The sequence below is a fragment of the Bombyx mandarina genome, chromosome 08 (assembly GCF_030267445.1).
Source record: "Bombyx mandarina strain Sakado chromosome 08, ASM3026744v2".
Classification (NCBI taxonomy): domain Eukaryota; kingdom Metazoa; phylum Arthropoda; class Insecta; order Lepidoptera; family Bombycidae; genus Bombyx; species Bombyx mandarina.
In genome coordinates, this window is record NC_143215.1 from 15,128,531 (window position 1) to 15,151,363 (window position 22,833).

General features: G+C 38.7%; 1 protein-coding gene and 1 long non-coding RNA gene across 3 annotated transcripts; both read left to right on the top strand.

Moving 5' to 3' along the window:
• Positions 1-763: 763 nt before the first annotated feature.
• Positions 764-2,070, top strand: LOC149502584 (uncharacterized). Its single transcript, XR_016323449.1, has 2 exons — positions 764-1,476; positions 1,910-2,070. It is a non-coding gene; the product is annotated as an uncharacterized LOC149502584 (long non-coding RNA).
• Positions 1,930-22,592, top strand: LOC114250165 (uncharacterized). 2 transcript variants are annotated; one of them, XM_089729320.1, is made up of 5 exons: positions 1,930-2,471; positions 17,381-17,486; positions 18,858-18,872; positions 20,854-21,013; positions 21,447-22,592. In XM_089729320.1, the coding sequence occupies exons 1-5, from the start codon at positions 2,086-2,088 to the stop codon at positions 21,767-21,769; spliced, it is 990 nt and encodes a 329-aa protein (XP_089585446.1). In that variant the 5' UTR covers positions 1,930-2,085; the 3' UTR covers positions 21,770-22,592. The 2 variants fall into 2 exon arrangements, with proteins under 2 accessions (XP_089585446.1, XP_089585447.1); XM_089729321.1 differs by lacking the exon at positions 18,858-18,872 and having other exon boundaries at positions 1,937-2,471.
• Positions 22,593-22,833: the final 241 nt, after the last annotated feature.

Below are 22,833 nucleotides of genomic sequence, written 5' to 3' on the forward strand. Positions count from 1 at the left end.
TTTTTGAATGCCTTTGTAAGCAGACGAGCATACGGTCCACTTGATGGTAAATAATCATCGTCGCTCATGGACTTCAATCACAGATAATCAATAGACACAGCCAAGCCACTGGCTACTACGATAGGTACGTGGCAGAATTTCCAAAGTTTATCCTTTAACTATGTCTGTTATGTCGGTCGATTTGTAGCAATAACAAAAAAAATAGTTTTAAAACAATGTGCATAATTTGAACCGTACGCAAACAGCACTACTTTGTGACATATGACATAATATGAATATGACGAAAACTACGCCTTATAATGTGCCCTACCACAAAAAAAGGCTGAAAACGAAAACTAGACTGGGCCTATTATTTGGAACGCTATCGAACCTTCTCGAGCTTTGATGCCGTACGATCTTTAAATAAACGGCCCTGGTTCTGTGGACATTCATCCACTCCCCACTAGATGGAGTTAGTTGTGTATGGTCTATTGTCGCTGCCGCCGGTGGCTGAGGTGGTAACTTTATTTAATTAACTATAGCAATTGAAGTTATCCTTGTGGCAGCAGTGCGGTGTAACGTTGTCAGACTACTAATGTCTTTATTAATCACAAAAAAATCGTAAACAGTTTTGTAATAGTGTGTACAACCGACTTGAAGATTATGTAGAGAATAATTATGTATTCAAGTATTTTGTAATTTAATGAACGCGCCGTGTCTAATACGCAAGACTCCCGCCTGGTATACGCAAGATGTTATCGTATGCTGCTAGGGTAGTGTTTCAATCTCTCAGTACCAAATTTTTCAAAAATAATTAATAATAATAATAATAACTAGGAAGAAAGCTCGTCGTGGCCTAAAGGATAAGACGTCCGGTGCGTTCGTGTTGAGCGATGCAGCGGTGTTTGAATCCCGCAGGCGGGTACCAATTTTTCTAATGAAATACATACTTAACAAATGTTCATGATTGACTTCCACGGCGAAGGAATAACATCGTGTAATAAATATCAAATAAAATTACTGGTGGTAGGACCTCTTGTGAGTCTGCATGGGTAGGTACCACCACCCTGCCTAATTCTGCCGTGAAGCAGTAATGAGTTTCGGTTTGAAGGGTGGGGCAGCCGTTGTAACTATACTGAGACCTTAGTACTTATATCTCAAGGTGGGTGGCGGCATTTACGTCGTAGATGTCTATGGCTCCGTAACCACTTAACACCAGGTGGGCTGTGAGCTCGTCCACCCATTTATGCAATAAAAATTAAAAAAAGAACAAATCGCGAACTCTCATCCGACCCCAATTTAGGATTCTCTGTGCTATGGGCACTAGAGAGTGACATACATACATAAAAATTTTTAAATATATTAGTTAAAAAAACACCCAGACATAGAGCAAACAAACCTGTTCATCACACGAATGTTTGCCCGATATGGGAATCGAACCCACGACCCTCGGCTCAACAGTCTGGGCTCCTAACTACTGCACCAGCGAGTTAGTCGGTACATACCTACTAACATTTGTTAATGAACATTTTTGTATTTCTTTATTGCTTATTCCCGTGAATGATCCACTTGGTGTTACGTCGTTACCAGAATCCTAAAGACCTCCACTATTGACATGAAATCATTTAATGAAATCAATTTATTATTAGTGCAATTACTGATAGCAGCGGGAGCAGTGAACTCGTACGACTGTGTACCACAATATTGTCTATTTCTACCGCGAATCATTCATGTGTTCAGGATCATGTCAGACGAGCTCTCGACCCACTTGTTGCTAAGCTAAACCTCACCGTTTATCTCGAACCTAAAATCCAAATTTCAATTACATTGGAATAATGGACACATGATCCCGAGAACAGGAACGTAAGACTACTGGCTAGTACCTAATTACGAAAATTATGAGTATTGCGAATGAATATTTATGCGATAGATACGACGCAAGTGAAACCGAAGCGCTTCGACGGTAACCGTCCTAGTGACGTCACAGCGAAAGTGCCGCGCCACAGTGCCACCGGCCAGGCGACCACCGCGACCACAGTTCAGTCGAAGAGCAACATCCGCGCGGCTCGGTCACCCGTCATGGACGAATAACGACAATAATCCACAATGTCGTTCCGGAGGCTGATGAGCGCTGTGCGATCTGCGCGGGAAGCCATAGCCAACAGCGCGCCCCTGGCGGACCGACTCCTCAAATCGCTGCTTTCCGTCGTGGTGATACTGTGCATAGCGGTGTCCTCTCCACCGCCGGCTTCCGCGAAGCCTTTTGCTATAAGCTTCCCGGCAGGCTGGTCCCTTGCCGGCTTCGTGGGCAGTGTGGGCGCTCGAGCGGACGAACCCCAGCGGAAGGAGCCGGCGGCAGGCGTGAAGCCTTACACGGGCCGACGAATCAGCAACGATACATTGAGAATGATATACTACCACGACCAGACCGTGGCGGTCGTGGAGCTAGGAACGAACAAGTTATTACTCAACTGCGAACTCATCGAGACATAGTGAGTACTTTCAGGATGTTGTTAATTGCATGTTTGTCTGTTTTCACAACAACACATTACATGCGCCTTGCGATGTTCCGCTTTCGGCAAATTCATTCTTAACTCAAACCTTAACCTGTTGCGATTAAGATCAAATTTAAGTAAATATTGTCCACAAAATACACGGACAACAAAAATCAATTAACGATATATTTGCAAGACCAAGATTCTGTTTTAAATAACGTAACATTTATCAGTGCGGTCGTCTAAAGTTTTTTTATTGGAAAATTGCTCAATAATTTACTCAATTGGTTCGCAAAATGGGAGAGCAATAAAATGACTAAGAACGCGCGGGTCAGCGACGGAATTTCGGTCACAAACTGGCTGGATCAGAGCTCAGGGTACATCGGTACATATCTTATTTGTCATAGAACATATTGTTGGGTATTTCTCTGCTATAATGCTTTTCAAGGTTATCACAAGTTTTGCCAATGCACCTGGGATCTCAACGTTATCTCTGAAGACGGTTTTCACGTTATGTTGTGGCCCGGTCACCTATAGAAGGGTTTTTAATTCGTCTATTGAAAAAAAAGAAACCTCACCTTTCAATTCCTTATTATTTTATGTAGTTCATAATAAATATAATTTAATGTACTGATGGTAGGACTACTTGTGAGTCCGCACTGGTAGGTACCACCATCCTGCCTATTTCTGCTGTGAAGCAGTAATGCGTTTCGGTTTGAAGGGTGGGGCAGCCGTTGTAACTATACTTGAAACCTTAGAACTTATATCGCAAGTTGGGTGGCGCATTTACGTCTTAGGTGTCTATGGCTCCAGTAACTACTTACCACCAGGTGGGCTGTGAGCTCGTCCACTCATCTAAGCAATAAAAAAAATTAATACATACATAATATATACATAACATAATAAATACATATATTATCTAATTGTGAACGGTAATCTTAAAAATAAATTATCATCGAGACGTGCCCAATCTCGAACTGTGGATTACGTTTCCGTATTGTGACACGTGATGCTCCAACATACAATCTCTCTTTAGATAATAGAATACTTACCCGATCGTGTGGCCTGATGCACGACCCTTGTTGTTTTTGTCTGCAAGAAAATCTCCCAAGAAAGATAGAGCTATACATAACATTCCCAGATGTTAGGTAAGGCCGGACCAAGATATGCCACTTGGGAACCTATTAGCAGATGAAAACACAAGCTTTTCTTTTCTTAGATAGGTGAACGAGTATTGACGTTTTTGATGCTTAGGGACTCCGGTAACCACTTAAGATCAAGAAAGCCGTTAGCTCGTGCGCCCGTGTATGCAACAAAACAAATGAAGTTCCGTTATTATTATATATTATATACCTACATAGAGTTAACCATTTTCTGAAACAGAATATGTAATCATAAAATTTATAATGAACGCATTACTTCGTGTTCTACATCATACACGCGAAATAAAATAACAAAAAAAAATGTATTTCGAATCAGCATACAATCCGATTAAGATAAAAAAAAATTACTCATTAGAAAATATATATTGATAAGAAAAAAAAATGACGATTTACGACGAACTGTTAGGTACTTGGATTTATTTTTCAAAACGTTGATTTTAATTTAAACTTCATACATTTAAGGTTTTGTGGTTGTAGCGATGACTTTAGTATCTATTGTCAAACCGCCGTCTGCTCCATTACACAGAAAGTCCTTGAACCATCATTAAACATCAATGGAAGTCCGTGACACACATATTCACGTACCGATTTTTAGTAGAGCGTCATTTGATCAATAATTTATAATATAGACAAGTACATGAGAACATCATAAAATATAAGTATTACAAAAGGGATGTACACATACTTTTTTAGAATCCCAATCTCCGATATATTTTTTTGTACGGGAAATATCAAGTTCATGCTTGATCTCACCCTCTTCGAATTACGAATGATTTATTTAATTATCTTCCACAGCTTGCCTGATCTTAAACGACTACCGTCCCATAGATATTACACTTAATATTTGAGACGGAGTCCATAGGGACCACAGCGGGAAGCCGTTTTATCCCTTTCTTTGCATCAGATTGAAGTCAACTGCTTTACACATCAAGCAGGACAAGACTGCATGCCAAACTTATGGGACTACCGTTACACAATACAATTGAGAATTTGACCTCATATTGCTCTCGTCACCATCGAGAACCGGGTTGGTCGTGAACTCCATCTGTCAAGTGAAATAAACAACATGAATAATACACAGTTTTGAAGGACTGTAGCATCCCTTGTTACCAATAAAGGAAAATCTACTTTAAGCTTAAAGTGACAAAGGTTTGTCAACGTACGTACTGTAATTATTAATATCATGCGTTACGGGATAGGTATTTGTAGTCAAGTTTTTTTTTACTTTCTCCTGTCTCTAGACAATAATTTGTAGTTTCGAGAAAAAACCTTAAAGGCGGTTCATGCACAATGTCCAGTGACATATTCATCTCGACTAATTTATGCAAATCTTGAGACACTCTCCCTCTAAATATTTTTGTGATCATTGGTTATTTTGGTGGGATTCTAATTTTTCACGGTTAGGTTTAGTTCTACAGATTATTTCGTCTTTAATTTTTCTTAAAGTAAAGTTCTTAAAGTATGATGGATACTTTCGTTAGTACCATACCATGACGCGTTTACTACCATCCTACACATTTTTTTATTGAAACCTCTGAAAGATTTCAATATTAAAGTTTGAAGCGGTAATCTACAATTAGATGTTAAATAGGCCTAAATCGGTTTAATATGTTTGTACAGCAACAGCTAGTTTTCAACTGACACTTAAGGCTTTCAATTGACAAGTCAATAAGCTTTACGTATTTGTTGACCATCACAAGACGCTCGGTGAATATCCAAAGAAATGAATGAATATCCAAAATCCAAAGACTAGACTGAAAATATATCTAAATTACTTTGGTAAAGAAATTATTGTACTGTCATCGATTCTCGATACGTCTATAAATTTTCAAAGCAATCGGTCGTCTTTAAGTTGTTGACTATTAGTTTAAAATATCGTGATAGATAGTTAGTTATAATTGGACCTAATAAAAGTGTGGTAATAAAATGCAAAATTGATTAGTACGCTTCCGAGTTTCGATAAAATGTCTTCACAGTGATTAAAATAGGGAAATTAAAATGTAATTACCAGTTAATGTTCATCGACCCGAGGTCGAGACGTCATATTGAATAATAAGTTCAATATTAAAACATGCGTATACATATGGATTTTTATAAAACTGATTTAACAGATTATTCAGCTGGATTCTATATATTTCTGGTTTGGATTTACCGAAAAGAAAATTTGATACAATTCATAACATTTTAATTATGGATTTTTGATTGATAATGGGTTCCAGTTAAATATGATTTTAAAATTCTGCGGAATCTTTTTCTATGGCGTCCAGGCTTGTGTCGACATATTATCAACCCACGTGTTGGGGATTTTATCTCTAGGTTTGTCTATTAGTACCATAATATTGATTAATTATAATATAATAATATTGATTAACGTCGTCGTGGCCTAATGGATAAGACGTCTGGTGCATACGTGTTGAGGCGATGCACCGATGTTCGAATCTCAGGCGGGTATCAATTTTTCTAATGAAATACGTACTCAACAATTGTTCACGATTGACTTCCACGGCGAAGGAATAACATCGTGTAATAAAAATCAAACCCGCAAAATTATAAATTGCGTAATTACTGGTGGTAGGACCTCTTGTGAGTCCGCAAGGGTAGCCTATTTCTGCCGTGAAGCAGCAGTGCGTTTCGGTTTGAAGGGTTGTAACTATACTTGAGACCTTAGAACTTATATCTTAAGGTGGGTGGCGCATTTACGTTGTAGATGTCTATGGACTCCAGTAACCTCTTAACATCAGGTGGGCTGTGAGCTCGTCCACTCATCTAAGCAATAAAAAAAAATGAAATAACGCGGCTTTGGTTATCGAGGTCAAAATTTTAGTAAGGAAATGTTAAATGTACCTAATTGGAATTATGCAGCACAATAGAATATTGTATTAAACATGTAATTTGTTATTAAAGCTTCTAATATTAAGTTTTTTTTAAATACAAATAATAGACATATTATTTGTACACATTGTGTACACATTTTTACTGGTGGTAGGACCTCTTGTGAGTCCGCACGGGTAGGTACCACCACCCTGCCTATTTCTGCCGTGAAGCAGTAATACTGAGACCTTAGAACTCATATCTCAAGGTGGGTGGCGGCATTTACGTTTTTAATGTCTATGAGCTCCAGTAGCCACTTAACATCAAGGGGGCTGAGAGCTCGTCCACGCAGCAATAAAAAAACTGCAATGTAATTTCGTCACGAAGTCAACACAGATCACTAGTCTAACTTATAACACATCTAAATGTAAACATAACTCAAACAACCGATTTGGCTAATTTTGGTCTTGAATTATTTGTGGAAGTCAAGAGAAGGTTTAAAAGGTAGATAAATGTGAAAATGCCCGGAATTAAATAAGATTAACAATTTTGTTTTTCCTTTGATGTCCCCCCCCCGGTCGAACGGATTCCTTTTGTTTGTTTTAAGTTTATTTTATACAAAGTTTAGGTCTTTTATTTATCGATTGAGGTACTACGAAGTCTGCCGGGTCAGCTAGTATTACAACAAAGTTACCTTTATCTGTTACATCAACGATCTCACAAGGCTGGATATCACAATAGTTCAAGAGACACAATCTATTAATCTTCTAGAGCCGCATGTGCTCCACGGTCAGTATTGCAAGGTCGCACTGAATTGTTTAGTAGGATTGATTGAAAACACAACATGGTAGCCGTTGTGTATTATTTCAATCGATACTTACGCTCCTCTCTTCCTTCTATTCTGTAAAATGATAAATTAAAAGCCACGTCGTAGGTTTCACAGTAGATATGTTTTAACTGTTTCACTTTTCGAATTCATCGTAAAGTCGTCATACTAGATATTTGCATGGTATTCCGTATTAAAAACACGTAAAATCCATAATCAGTACTTAAATACCATCAGTAAATACCACAATTGGATTTTGTATGATAAGTAAATAGGTACATTGAATTTGTAACAAATGAGACCATAGCTTCATATCCCTTAACGGCCTGCAGAGGTCGACACATGCCCTCAAATATACCCTCCTTGAGATTTGAGATCTCTCAGTTGTTGAGTAAATATACAAATTATAAGAGGTTATGCCTTCAATGTGGAAGCCATTTATGTTATGTTTATATATATGTATAGTTGTTGCAAAGTATGATCGCGCGTAGCCTTTTTTTGTAGTTGTAATCGTAAATACACATTTTCGTTAGTGTGTGCACCCGACGCGGCGACGGACGGAGCGGTCAGTATCTACATTAGCTACATATGCGGCTATGCCCACAGAGTTCTCAGTGGGTCGCGTTTCCGATCGGGTGGTAGATTCTGCGAAGCACTGCTCTTGCTAGGGTTAGTGTTAGCACCACTCCGGTTTGAGCCCCGTGAGCTCACTTACTAGCTTAGGTAGGGAAAAAAGCTACATATAGCCTACATTGACGCGTATACAGATTGGTCACTCACACAACTAAGGGCGGTGCTCAGTCATACTTTGCAACAACTATACGTGTATAAAGTAGGTAGGTACACTATTCAATTAAAAAAGTGTTAGCCGACTCCGGGATTTGAACACCGACACAGTCGCATCACTCGTTACGAATTGTACACTGGGCGTCTTACCCTTTAGACCACGACGAATACAACGAATAATATGATTTAGATAACCTATATTTAAAGAAACCAACTATACGCAGCTCTTTGCAACGAGGTAACCTTACAAATAGAAACAGATTGGTAATGAACCTTATTAAAAATAAAACACGTATCAATTTGCGGTTCGGAATTTTTATTGAATAAATCGTACGTTCATGAGCAGTACCTACGTATTCATGTTGACTAAAATTGGCTTAAATAACTAAAATGAGCGAGTTAGTAGCTAGCGAGTTAAAAACTTTTTAAGTAAAATAAATAGTTTGATTTTAGAAAAGCGTGAGGCGTTTCTAACATAGATTTTTATAAAAATTACACTTTTATAGCTAGCCACTAACGTACCGTTTGTAAATTTGGATGTAAATTCAAGTGAAATTCATTTTTTCTGCTATTTAGTTCGGCTTATTAGTAAAGCGTTTATGTTTGATTTCAAAATATGGTTCTTTTCGATATAGATGAATTACATTTATCGTCGTTGTGTGAAATATTCACGATCGACTTCCACGGTGAAGGAATAACATCGTATAATAAAAATCAAACCCGCAAAATTATAAGTTGCGTAATCACTGGTGGTAGAACCTCTTGTGAGTCCGCACGGGTAGGTACCACCATCCCGCCTATTTCTACCGTGAAGCAGTAAAAATGTGTTTCGGCTTGAAGGGTGGGGCAGCCGTTGTAACCTTAACAACCTTAGAACTTATACCTCAAGGTGTGTGGCGCATTTACGTTGTAAATGTATATGGGCTTCAGCAACCATTTAACACCAGTTGGGCAACGGTGTTCGAATCCCGCAGCCGGGTACCATTTTTTCTTATGAACAGAATGTTATTCATATAGTATTGAAAAAATAATTATTTGACTAGAATCCATGTCGCAACGTGAGCGATATAGCAATTGTTCTTATAACGATTTTATAACAATTGTTCTCCCTTATTCTAGAACGCGCGACAACTTCGCCGCAGAAATGTTCTTATTGGTGTCGGCCACCCGCACGGGCTCATGAGACGCGCCTCAACACTAATAAAACTATCTATTAAACGTATTTGAACGTAACTCCGGAGGAGATGTCTCAATCGTCAATCTTTGTGTTATCTTCACTTTCACAAACGACGTTTTGCAATATTTTTGCATAATTCTTCGGTAAAGAAACCCGGTTCGGACGTCGAACTTGTTATTCACAACCGGTTGCGTGTTCAACTCGTTATCGTTCTATACTATATGAGTAATCCTTTGGTTAATCAGCTGGCGCGGGTATCCACTATTTTGAGTGGGGTCAGCGCTCGTGAGGTGAACTTGTTAAAACCGATTCTTTTGAAACGCCTTCATGCGGCTTAGTCTGAAGGCCTTGATTCGTAAGTTTGATTTCCGGCCGGGTACTGTCTAACTAATGTTTTCGATCACCGAGCGAGACCCCCTGTCTCTCTATCCCTTTCTAAAAGTTTCCATTAATTTCTATTAAGACAGTAATTTCTTGTTGTGGCAATTTTGAGGAATACTAAATATTAATCCGGGATACCACAGAGCGCAGGCGCCATTTCGTTTTTCTGTTCTTCAGGTACATGCTGGTTTTTTTTTTTTTTTATTGCTTAGATGGGTGGACGAGCTCACAGCCCACCTGGTGTTAAGTGGTTACCGGAGCCCATAGACATCTACAACGTAAATGCGCCGCCCACCTTGAGATATAAGTTCTAAAGTATCAAGTATAGTTACAACGACTGCCCCACCCTTCAAACCGCAACGCATTACCGCTTCACGGCAGAAATAGGCAGGGTGGTGGTACCCACCCGCGCGGACTCACAAGAGGTCCTACCACCAGTGGAATTGATTTATATGGTTATGTCCGGCGACCGTCTATTCCCCTGGGAATAAGATATCTGGATTTAAAGTACTCTATGTCCTAGTCTCTATGTACTAGTCTTGGATCTTTAAAATGTGAAGCGACAACCAAATTCAGCGTCATTTTATCATGTATTTCTTAAAATGGCAATCGTTTGGTGGACGATATTCTTTGAAATCGACATTATTACAAATCTTTAGCCCATCCTCTAATTTCTAACTTGATTGCTGATGGCAAACATATTCATTTCAACAATAACTTCCGTTGGCATTACCAAGTTTTCGATTGCCCTAATTACAAAAACTTATTTTTAAATTAATTTACAAAATTGTTCAGAATTACACATATCAATGTAGTACCGACATAAATCCGTAATATATAAATAAACATAGAAAAATCTTCAACTTTCTACAAAGATAATATTGCTATCTCTCTGATATTGCTAAAATTCATCACCACACATTCTAGACATCTCCAAAGAACCAAAGGAAGTGATGTATCCTGTACATTTCGCAGGATCACGTGGCCGGCCGCTTCTGGTGCCGACGGCGTATCATTGAACACAATGGGTGTAACGAGATCCGAGATTGCTAGGTATTGTTGGCTTAATGCCTCTAGCTGCTACAAGAACGACTGAATATCCGTTATTATCTTACAAGGAAATTTTGTGTGATTGCTCTAAGCCGCTAGACCAGTGTTTTCCAGGATTTTTTGTGCCATGCCCCACTGTAATATTTCTAAAATTTTTATGGCCCCCATTTAACTTTAAAAAATTTACTAGATGATGACCGAGCTTAGCTCGGTTTTTTTTTTTGATAAAACCATCTTGTTGTTTCTTTAAAGCGGTTAGTTGCCCTCAATTAAGAAAAATAGTATTATTATTCGCCAATAGATGTCGGAAAGAGTTGATTATTGAAAACACGAATAAAACAACATTTTCTGAAAATAAATCGTAGCTAGATCGATTTATCGCCCCCGAAATCCCCCGTGTACTAAATTTTATGAAAATCGTTGGAGCCGTTTACGAGATTTAGATTATATATATATACAAGAAATGCTCGTTTAAAGGTATAAGATTTGTTCACTTAAGAAACATAAATGATAGGTTTTAGAAAGAAATCACAACGAAATTGTTATCAAAACACAGTAAGTAATATAGAAAACTGAAATTCAAATTCAAAATAATTTTAATACAGATTTTTCTATATTAATTTAGTGCGATTGCCCTCCCCTAATTATCAAATTGCCCCTTGGGCGTGGGCCCCACGTTGGGAAACACCGGGCTAGACTATCTTGGTATGATTTTTCGCTGCCAAATCATAAGATTGTTTTATTGGCGATCATGAAAAATCATACCAGTTTATATGAAAGATAATAACAAAGTTTTATTATGAAATGTATCTATGTAATTAGGAGGAACATAGAGCAATTAAGATAAGGAGAATCTGCGGCCATTTTAACATTATTTAAATTATCACTACGTGTGTACGCTATGATATTCAGCGAACGGCACACGATGATTGCAAAATTTAATCTAGTTCAAGGGTATCCAGACCACAGTCATAGACTAACGTCATGTAATAGATTGAATTGGAAGCGGGCATCGACTGTGGATTGTCGATGGTATATAAGGGTAAAATGTTGCTAGACTTTAAAATAATCGTTTGACCTCGGTGGCTATTAACATTTAATTTAAACTGTTAGGTAGTGTCTGGAAGCCATAAAAACTAATTATAATTGAAATGTCGGACATGGAATTAGTTATAATAAACGAAATATTTTAACTGACAGTGTCTTCAATCATGCCTTGTGAGAACTTCAGGTGGCAGTCATTGTATATTGAGGCATCGACCTCATGAAGGTTAAGGTGAGAGGCAGCAGTAATGCGTTTCGGTTTGAAGAGTGGGGCAACCCTTTTACTGAAAAACATATAATTTATGTCTATGGAATCCGATGACCACCTAACACCAGGTGGGCCGTGAGCTCGTCCTAACAATAAAAAAGAGAATAATTATGTGCTAAACATAGATTTAACTACCTAGTGATTTAATCGAATCAAAAAGATTATGGATTTTGATGTATTTAGCTAATAAGTCTGACACTTAGCAACGACATGCTTTATATCTCATCCTTGAATTAAAAAAAGATCACTTTGGCTCGTGCAAAATTCCCATCAGAGTTGCGTAAGACGAACTGTAGTCTGGTTGGGCGTTGGGCAACTTCCGATCAGGGATTATCATGATTAACGGACCAAGCAGGCTCTTCATTATAACAATTTTTTTGCCCACTGAGTTTCACGCCGGACCTCCTCAGTGGGTCGCGATTCCGATCCGGTGGTAGATTCTACGAAGCACTGTTCTTGCTAGGGCTAGTGCTAGCATATCCCTTCAAGAAGAGCCCGCGAGCTCACCTATGCGTCCGCGAGAAGCTGGAATAGCCCCCTCGGCTACCAGCGTATAAGTACGGAAAAGGAAAAGGAGAATTTGATCCTTTTTTTCTTAAAACAAATACAATAAACATGAAAAGAATCTGAAAACTGCTATTGTTCACATTTTTAAAATCAAATAATTAGGTAAGGTATACCTAGTTGATAAAGATCTAAATTAGTTTATATCAATTGAATTATAGAAAAAATACGTCAAATACTCAGTATATCGTTCAGCTCATCTTAGATCAAATGGAACGAGCAGTGTAGTTTCACGGCTGCCGTGGCCTACTAATGGTAAAAACAACACTCAATGAGTGTGATAAACGTTGAGAAAACTGTCACATAGCCTTAGAAAGCGTGCACGAAAGCGGTTTGATAATAATGTTCCTGTGCTTACACTGGCCTTTATAGAATTATATACAAGCTCGCTTTGCTCACACATTAAATTTCTCCCTGACAAGAAAAGTATTATATTTTGTCAGGATATTGGGTATGTTCTAGTACAACGCATTACTATTCTTCCCGTAGTATAAAAAATAATAAATATATAACTGGGAACAAATCACGCACGGTAATCCGACCCAAAATTAGAATTCCCTTTGTTACGGGTACCAGAGATTGAGATACATGCTTATCTACGTTTATATATTGACATATATAAATAAGAATCATCTAGACAAAAAACAAACAGACCTTTTCATTAAACAAATGCTTACCCGATGTGGGGATCGACCCCGCGACCGTCGGTGCGACAGTCAGGAACTATTTCACCACAGAGTCACTGATTATACGAGTACAATATTATTTCATCGTTATGACACAATAATGGCACTTATACAAATGAACTGGTGCAGAATATTTGATGTTAAACAGAGGTTTCACGCATCCCTAACTCAGAGGTCACAGTCTCTAGGTGGATAGTATGTTCGTATTTTGGTACAATAAATAAAAAAATATGTAATTGTATGTATATATTTTCTATAATAACACACCTGCTATATTTTTATATTTTCCAGAATTTCTGTAAATTAAACGGTTGTCTGGAAGAGATCGCTTTTAGCGGTAAGACCGCCTATTGTACAAACGTATCTGCCTTTTAACTAGTTTTGAATCTAAATTGTATTTTAGTGTACAAAAAAGTGTATTTTCTTTCTCTTTCTAAATAAAATATGACGAAATCAGATGTCCAATGTAATTTCACCGTGTACATAACATTGTACTTATAAACATAAAACCAGTCGCCGGTATCTCCGTAGTAGTTCAGTGTTATAAGAGTAAATATGTTAATTTAATAACGCAACGGTGTAGGAAGGCGGTCAGTGGGACAAAGCCTGCTGGGAAAGAGTTTGAAAGCCTCGTTTTATACTACCTATATGACGTTCCAAATCAACAGGCACAAAACCAAAATGATGATAGTGGACAGAAGCAATAACAATAGATTACCGAGATTGCAAGCTGTGAGGTAGTTTCATCTTATACCTACTTAGGTTCACTAGTGACTAACAGTGGTGGTTCGGAGGACGAAAATTAAGCGACGCATAATCATAACGCGATCGGCCATGGATAAACTCGGAAAAGTATGGAAGGACCGGAATATCACCAAGACCACCAAAGTCCGATTGGTAAAGGCACTGGTGTTCCCCATCTTTTTATATGGGGTTGAGACATGGACTGTGAAAGAAAGAGAAAGAAGAAGGATCGATGCATTAGAAATGTGGTGCTTGAGAAGAATGCTCCGTATATCTTGGAATGAGCATCGCACCAACGCCTCCATCCTAAAAGAACTAAATATCTCTCAAAGGTTGTCGTCAACAGTACAATCCAGGATTCTTCGATATTTTGGACACGTATCGCGACGGCCAGCGGAGTCTATCGAGAAACTTGCTGTTCAGGGTAGGGTCAATGGTAAGAGATCTCGTGGACGAATCCCCATGCGCTAGACTGATCAGGTGAAACGTTACTGAAACCCCACATAAAGAGTGCCTGCGCCGGGCCTCGGTTCGCAAACTATGGAAAACATCTGTCAAGGCTTTAATAAGCAAGAATTCCACATGACCACGACTGCTCTGCCAAGAGCAACCGGCTATGACGTTTGACGTTTTGAAAATAATTTGGGATTTTTGTTGGCGAGGAAGAGGAGGCAAGAAGTGGTGTACGAAAAAATGAATGTTTTATTCTTTTCTTCCACATTATATTTTAAAATAACGACTATGATGATGCACAGGTACACGGGTGTCATTCGTAAGGTTGTTGCGAGAGAAGTGTGTGCGGTGGCAGTGCGGCTTGACCGCATGTTGATTTGTTGGTAGTATTGTGCGTAGACATTGTTGTTGATAAAAATACTAAGATTTACATAGATAAACTCTTCACTAGTGGGCATAGACCTAGTCTTTCAAGTAGTGTTTGTGTGCTTCTATCTGAAGAGTGGTTCAATCGTATAACAATACTTTCGTATTACAAAATTTTTAAGATGTTCTAAATAAGACGCCGTTGTACCTACTCGAATCGGACGGTACGAACCAATATTTACCAGTGATCGAATCCCGCCGGCACTTACCAATTTTTCCAACAGAACACAATCTCATGTTCACGAATCATTTCCGTGGTGAGCATAACATCGTGCATTGAGGATCAATCTCGAAAAGGCTTCTAATGTACGTAATTACATGTGTCAAAGCGTCTTGTGAGCCCGAACGGGTTGGTACCACCACCCTACCTATTCCGAAAAGCAATTTTTCGTCGTTATGGGTTTTTTTTCCTACCTATGCCGATAGCCTTGAGAGGCTATCTCAGCTTCTCCTTGACGTGTAAGTGAACTCACGGGGCTCAAAGCGGGAGTGTTGCTAACACTGGCCCTAGCAAGAGCAGTGCTTTGCAGAATCTACCAACGGATCGGAAACGCGACTCACTGAGAAAATCCGGCAAGAAACTCAGTGGGCTGTGTGTTAATTTACTCGTCGAGCCCTTCGTCGCAAGCGACGGTTTCGGCGAGGACGGTGACCGGATATAGGTATCGGAATTCATGTTGTGCTGTCTTTATGCTCGGTATCAGCTTATCACCTGAAACCGAATACACCTTTACCTTTAAAAATAAATAGTTGTATAAATATAATAAAGGGGTGATGGTACCTACCCGTGCCGACTCACAAGAGGTCCTGCCACCAGTAAAAAGCATTTTTGTATTACAAAACAATAAGTAATTACATAGAAACTCATTAAAATAAAACTATCAGATAAGACAGTTTCACTGCATTCTCAGCTTTTAAAAAGTTACGCGGAAAAGCGAGTTCGTAATTAAAATAACGACTAATAGAAACTGGGCTAAATTGTTAAATGATTAGTGGCGCATTACTCCAAGTTCCATTGCAATTGCATGTAGTCACTTTGAGATTCATGCATCGGCTATCGGGAAGGATTTTAGTGCCTCAAGCAACCGCGATAATACGCCTGATTGGTGTAGGCGAGTGAAGCCACCATGTCGGTGTTCGAATCCTACAAGCAGGTACCAATTTTTTTAAATGAAATACGTACCTACTCATATTCACGAATAACTTTCACGATAAAGGAATAACATCATCGAATAAAAATGAAACCAGAAAAAAATGTAATTTGCATAATTACTAAACGATTGAGAAAGAGCTCAAATCTCAAATCTCCGCTAACCCATTAACAACTGGTGTACTGTGAGCTAATGTCATATTACTCCATCGAACTGACTCACAGGCATTCGTGAATAATTATGTTGTAATATTACACGATGCTATTTCTTCAGCATCAGTTGTTCGAGCTCACGTCTTAAGCACGTATTTGGTGTCCGCCTGTGTGATTGGAACGGGAAGTCTTATCCTTTTGGCGACGATCACTTCAAACTTTCGGTTCCTTTCGTTGACTTTCTCTAGTTAAATAAATTACAATTTCTAATACGACGTTACATTGGGATTGAACCTGTTACCGAAAACAAGTATCGTAGTAAACAAATTTTTAATGTGAAAGTTAGGGCTGCACTTATATCAGGTTTTTTTTTAAACTTTATTTGATTTCCATCAATGTCTTTTTCACTCGCATCTACAAGCTATATCTGTATCTATTTATTTGTGTACCGGAATCTTCGAGTAGACTAGTATAGAATAAGTTCGTATAGACTTAAAGTGAATGCTGAGGGATTCTGAATTAAATTATGAATGCTAGACCACTCGCTTGTTACAGTCCAATAGTCGATACCGATAAACTTACAATACTTTAAAAGTATCCATTTCGTATTGAAGCTACAAAAGGAAGTTGCTGACTAAATTTTAAGTATATTAAGTATAAAATTCTTGACAAAAATGCTCTGAAAAGATCGCGCCACTTTCGCAAAATATCCGAGTAAAACATTTTTCGTAATTATAATGTGATTTAGTATATTCCTCGGTTTTTGCGAGTCGTAGAAATAATTAAAACCACATTCCTGACCACGAAAACTGTGACATGTTCGAAACGTCTGAAATAATATAATGACAATAATAAATACGAGATAAAATCGTAAAAGTATTTTAAATTAAATAATGTGGTTCTCGAAGAGGGCAGCCCTAATCGAAAGTGATAGTAAACTCTTGCATTATGTAACTACCCAGAGTCGACCTTCACGCGTCCACGTGAGCATGAAGCCTTACATCAGAATACGTTATGAATGATGTTAAGAACTAGTTACAAACTCTGTAATCCCGGGATTCCATGGCAAAACGCCAGGCCTTCATGACGGTAGCTATACCACTTAGCATCAGGTCGTCTTAGCTACGAAAGCTTTAAAGAAACTATCCTCTTTGTCATATCTTCCGGCTTCCAACTCAAGTACGATGGCATCGTATTTTAAAAGCGAAACATATTTTGTTACAGCGATGAAGAAGATACGAAGAGACTGCTCCGTCAGTTGAGCTCCATCAACCGTCCTCTGGAAGTCACCTTCCAGCAAATGGTGAATCTAATGGCACAATGCCAACAGGTATGCCTTTACTCTGTATATTTTTATTGCCCTTGTAGGCAGACGAGCATACGTCCCACCTGATGGTGAGTGGTTACCGTCGCCCATGGACTTCAGCAATGCCAGGGGCAGAGCCAAGCGGCTTACTACCGCTTAATACTCGGAAAGGTAAATCGGAAGGTTCCGATTAGAGATGTATGTACCTATAGTAACCGACAAAGGAAATACCTTGACGATTAATGAAACGAAAATGAAGCTAGTGCGATCCAGGTTTTTGGAAAGTATGTTCTCGTCTAAGATAACATCCGCTCTATCGTTCCTCTCAACTAGGAGGTTATGCTATTAGTAAGCGTTGTTCATGACGGGATTAACTCGAAAATACCAGTGTTAAGTACTCAAAGTCAATTGTGAGTCGCGGCTAAGCTTTGAATACGGCGTCAGTGTCGTGAATAGTCCAGACAGTACCTACAGAACTGTCACGCTGGAAATGTGTGGTTCCGTGTAGTCCGATAGTTAAAGCCGTTATTCTCAAGAACGGCTAGAGATATAAAGCTGAAATTAGTATCAATTACAAAGGTCAACGGCGGAAGTCATCAAAATCTCAAACTTCTTAATCAACGCAATCAATGTCCTTCATAAAACCTTTGGGAGAGACTATTTGGCGGGAACGCGAGGAGCGAAGCTGTGTGAATTGTTTCATTTTAATAATTTCGTGTTTCTTCAGGTTTAAATGTGTAATACCGGTGATTTATTAACTGGTTAGTATATATGAATGTCCATAAATGTGGGAAAACGGAATAAAGACTTAGCCGCTCGGGCTATTTCAAAAAGTCCACTGAAAAGACTCATTGAATAACCTCCATTTTGTTGAGATTTTATTTCATCCGTCCAATTTCATTTCAGTTAAACTCATCTCAATGGACTATATTCTCAAATTATTCAAAACTATCTTCGCTTCATATTATTTTTCAGTTTATTCATTTTCAATTAATTTTCAAATTCTTTTTTGTGCCTTAGTGTATGTTTGAAACTTACAAAATATACGATCAACATTAGATTTCCGTGGATTCGTAGTCTTGTGTGGGAAGAGCCTTAGCACCCTAATCTGTCAGGGCATGAGTCTTACTTAGACTTGTCCGGTTATTTACTAGCAGAGGAAATTCAGCATACATTCCACCACACACTTATAGACTGAATGTCAGAATGGCGTTATAGCAATTCTCCTCTTCAAACAGCGACTCATACGAATGCTTCTCTGCAGAAGTAGGGCAGTCCGGCTTGTACAAGCTGAGTATTGTCCTATTACTAATACCATTATTATCAGTAATTGCCGATTGGGTCATTATGTGTATAATAGCTAATGTAATTTGAATGTCCTATTTGCATAACAAGGAATGCGGTGTTTGGGTGAGTACCTTAATTCTAAATAGCTGTTACCTGTTACCGGAATTTATCATCTGAGTAATAAGAAACGTGGTCAATAAATACAGTTGTGTTTGTTCAAATCTATCTTTCTTTTACGGCCATATGCTTTTATTTTCTTGGTCGAGAACTATCCGACTTCAATGTATGTTTAAATAAAATATTTTTAAATTTAAAATTACAAATACATGTAATAGGCATCGCAAACGAAACCAACAAAACGAAGTACATATATTTTGCTACTATTGAGTTCCCCATCCACCATCTCGCCCATGTCGACGATCACGATCAGGAGGATCGAGGTGGGTGACAGTATACGCGTTGTGAGGTGTAAGGGCTTCGGTAGCCGCCTCATACCGGGTGGGTGTGAGCATCTTCCACATAGGCACTAAACTAAAAAGTCCTGTTCAATGCCACGCGACGAAACTCAAATATCTTCACATAAGAATACCCGAAAGCTTCCGACGCGCATCTTAAGACAATCTGCACATCACTTAGTACTTGGTAACGCATTCATTCTGTACTGAGCCGCGCAAACTTGACAGATTTTCCTCTTCTCAATGTTAGAGAGGTAGACAAACATATTGGACAGCAACAGGCGTCCATTATGCACCAAATATGTCAAATATGCACCCGAAATTAAACAGTTTTTTTTTTCTAAATTGAGAACAACAGCTGCCAGCTGCCTGTGTATATTATCAACATGTGTAATAATCTACGACTTATTACGACGATTATTAACTAATGTAAATTTGTTCCTAAATCAAAAGAAAACTTTTATTTACCCCATGTAATTAATATGAACCCTACGTTCTTGCGACGATCGTAATTATTCCTCGTTACAGAGGCGCATTGTAAAACTGTTTACAACAATATGTATAGCAGGTACTAACTACAATTACACACGCAGACTAATAGGTGAACATAAAAATACAATTTTTATCAGCATTAATGCGTATTTATCACGATATAATTTTAACTAGTTTAGTATTGTGTTCCTGGTTGCGTGTTTATTACACTATCTGTGTGATATTTGCAATTAAGTGACCGTTGGATGTTGTGACGGCAGACCGCGACCGCTCGTCTCATAGAATATATCGCTAATCGAAAAACGTCACGTACATGTTTTCAGAATATCATGAATTCCAATCTCACGGAATGCTTACAGTCGAGGCGGACGAAGAAATACTATGGCTCTCTTTTCGTTATTGCCATCTTTTATTCCAGGGAGAACGCTTCAGGGAATTAATGGAGACAGTACCTTCGTTTTCCTAATAAATGAAATAAAGCTCAGTTTTATCTAGAAACCTCTTCAACGATCTTCTCTGCCACGTTTTTTTTTTTATTGCCCTTGCAGACGAGCATACGGCCCACCTGATGGTGAGTGGTTACCGTCGCCCATGGACTTTAGCAATGCCAGGGGCAGAGCCAAGCTGCTGCCTACCGCTTAATACTCTCCACAAGCCTCGTTTGAAGAAGGACATGTCATGTCATGTCATGTACGTTGAAAATGTGGAATGAGCTCCTCCCTACGGTATTGCATTACGACATGTCTTCAAATGAAGCGAACAATGTTTTACGGAAGGCATTTGCGCGGATATGGCCTTGGCATTACCAATATTTTTGACAGCCCACACGCTCATTTAAGTATTGAGAATAATTAATAAATCAAAACAAACAGGCTTCCCTCCAACTCAGATAAAACGGTAATAGTTCAAACGTAAACTTAGACTGGAACATTATGACAGCCCTAAAAAAAAACGCGCGGCAAATTGACAGCGGTCCACAATTACCTCGACGACAAACCGATACGATATTTACAATATACGATATTTTTTGTGATTTTGTGTGTTTAAAAACCAAACGTTTTGAATAGATAGGCCTACTTTCAATATTTCGTGCTCGCAGGGCTGATGACAGTTGTCATTTTACGGTTTAATTAAGTGTAATTGATATTTTGTTCCAGGTAGAAGGAGTAGAAGCTCAAGACGAGACGGGACGAGAGTTCAATGGCTGGAGAGAAAAGAGTAGCAGTGCAGCGGCTAAAGCGCGGCTGGACGCAGGAGGAGCACACGCAGGGCTCCTGGGCGGCAGTCCGCTCACACTCCTCCAGGGCATCATACCTGGTGAACACCAAACATCGATATATCGTTAAAGCTTTATTCCAACGTAGCGCCATCTAGTTAATAATCTAGTTAACAATATTATGACGACAAATAAAGTTATGGTTTCATCTTGTTAGCTGATTTCCTTTAAGTCCTTGATTTATGGTGATGCGATTTTACGGTCCACCTGGTATTAAGCGGTTAACGGAGCCCACAGATAACACATTGCACAGCCACCAAACTTAAGTTATGCAAGTCGAAGATTCAAGCCCCTGCGAGCATGAAAAGCGCCCTACAGACAATCATTGTTTTATTTTGTGTAAATTATGATTGTTATAAAGACAGATAAAGATAAAACAAGATAAAGCAAAAGTACATTATTTTAACAGAAGCACGCAAGACAACACTGATCAATAAAAAACCGTCAATAAAGTATGAAATGTGCTTATTACAGGTACAAAATGGTGCGGTACTGGGGATATAGCCGCCGATTACCATGACTTGGGCGCTGACAGGCGACTGGACCGCTGCTGTAGAACCCATGACCTTTGCCCAACTAAAGTTAGAGCATTCTCCAAACGCTACAACCTTATTAATAATTCTTTATACAGCAAATCGCATTGCACATGCGACGACATGTTATTCGACTGTTTGAAAGCCACTAATACATCCGCCTCACATCTAATGGGCCATATTTATTTTAACCTAGTTCAAGTCCCGTGCTTAGAAGACATTCCAAACGGAAGACGGTTTAGGAACGCGAAAGAAGGTTTTTGATAATAGCTCGATCTATCGACAAGTAGTGAAATCTTTTAACAGCGCCATCTACATACTGTGCATTCATATTTAACATATTTACTATCAGTGCTTGTTCACGTTAACTCATGGACGTAAGGGCCGGCCCACTATCGAGATACCAAATAGGTGACGTATTATTAAAAGAAAGACGTAAGAAATGCAGGTGCTATGGAATGTAAGTAGCCGCCTCGTTGGATACTGGCACGTGCAGTGAGCTCGCGACTGTATTTATTTACGTTAAACTAGATTAGGACCACGGGATTTAAGCGTGGCGCCCGTGGAGTTAATAAGTACCTACAATACTAACTCTATGGGGGCGCCATATTGGATTGAACTTGTTGTTAAATGCGTAAATTAGGCAAACATCCTGGCCTTTTGAACTTTCCAAGAGTAAGTAACGCAATCGTCGCCGCCAGCGCGTCCTCGTCGATACGTGTGAAACAAGCACTTAAAATTATTAACTGAAGCCTTTGTTAATCAAGACCATGTACAACTTTACTTCACGTTGTTTGCCTGTTTTACACAAATAAAAACTAAATTTCACATTCCAGTAGGCTTAGTTGTAAATAAAATCCTTCGATTTGTCATGAACGGAAACTGTGATAGTCTGTGCCTTCAAGAAAAACATTGGATGTTTTGGTGGCTCTCCAAAACGCGAAAAATAATAATATGAAATAGTTTAAGTTAATATTTATTTTATTAATTTTATGTTTGACACAAACTTTTAAGACGAAAGAATTTTGTATTAATTTAAAACTATTCGTCAGATATTGTACCAAATATAATTTATTAATGTTATAAATCTCGGTTTATTATTTTCTTTTTTATAACCCTATCCTCCTCTAGTTGAGTTAAGCTCAGACCCAGAAAAGTGGTCAAGATTATTTTTGTTTATTAAAGTGAAAGAAAAAACCAAAATTATAAAACAATCTGAATACGTACCTATGTAAAGTACTGACAGGCGATCATGGGAGTGCCAGACAGACTCGTGTTCATCTTATGAGACTTCTTGTCGAACCGTTCGTTTCGATATCGAGTAGAGA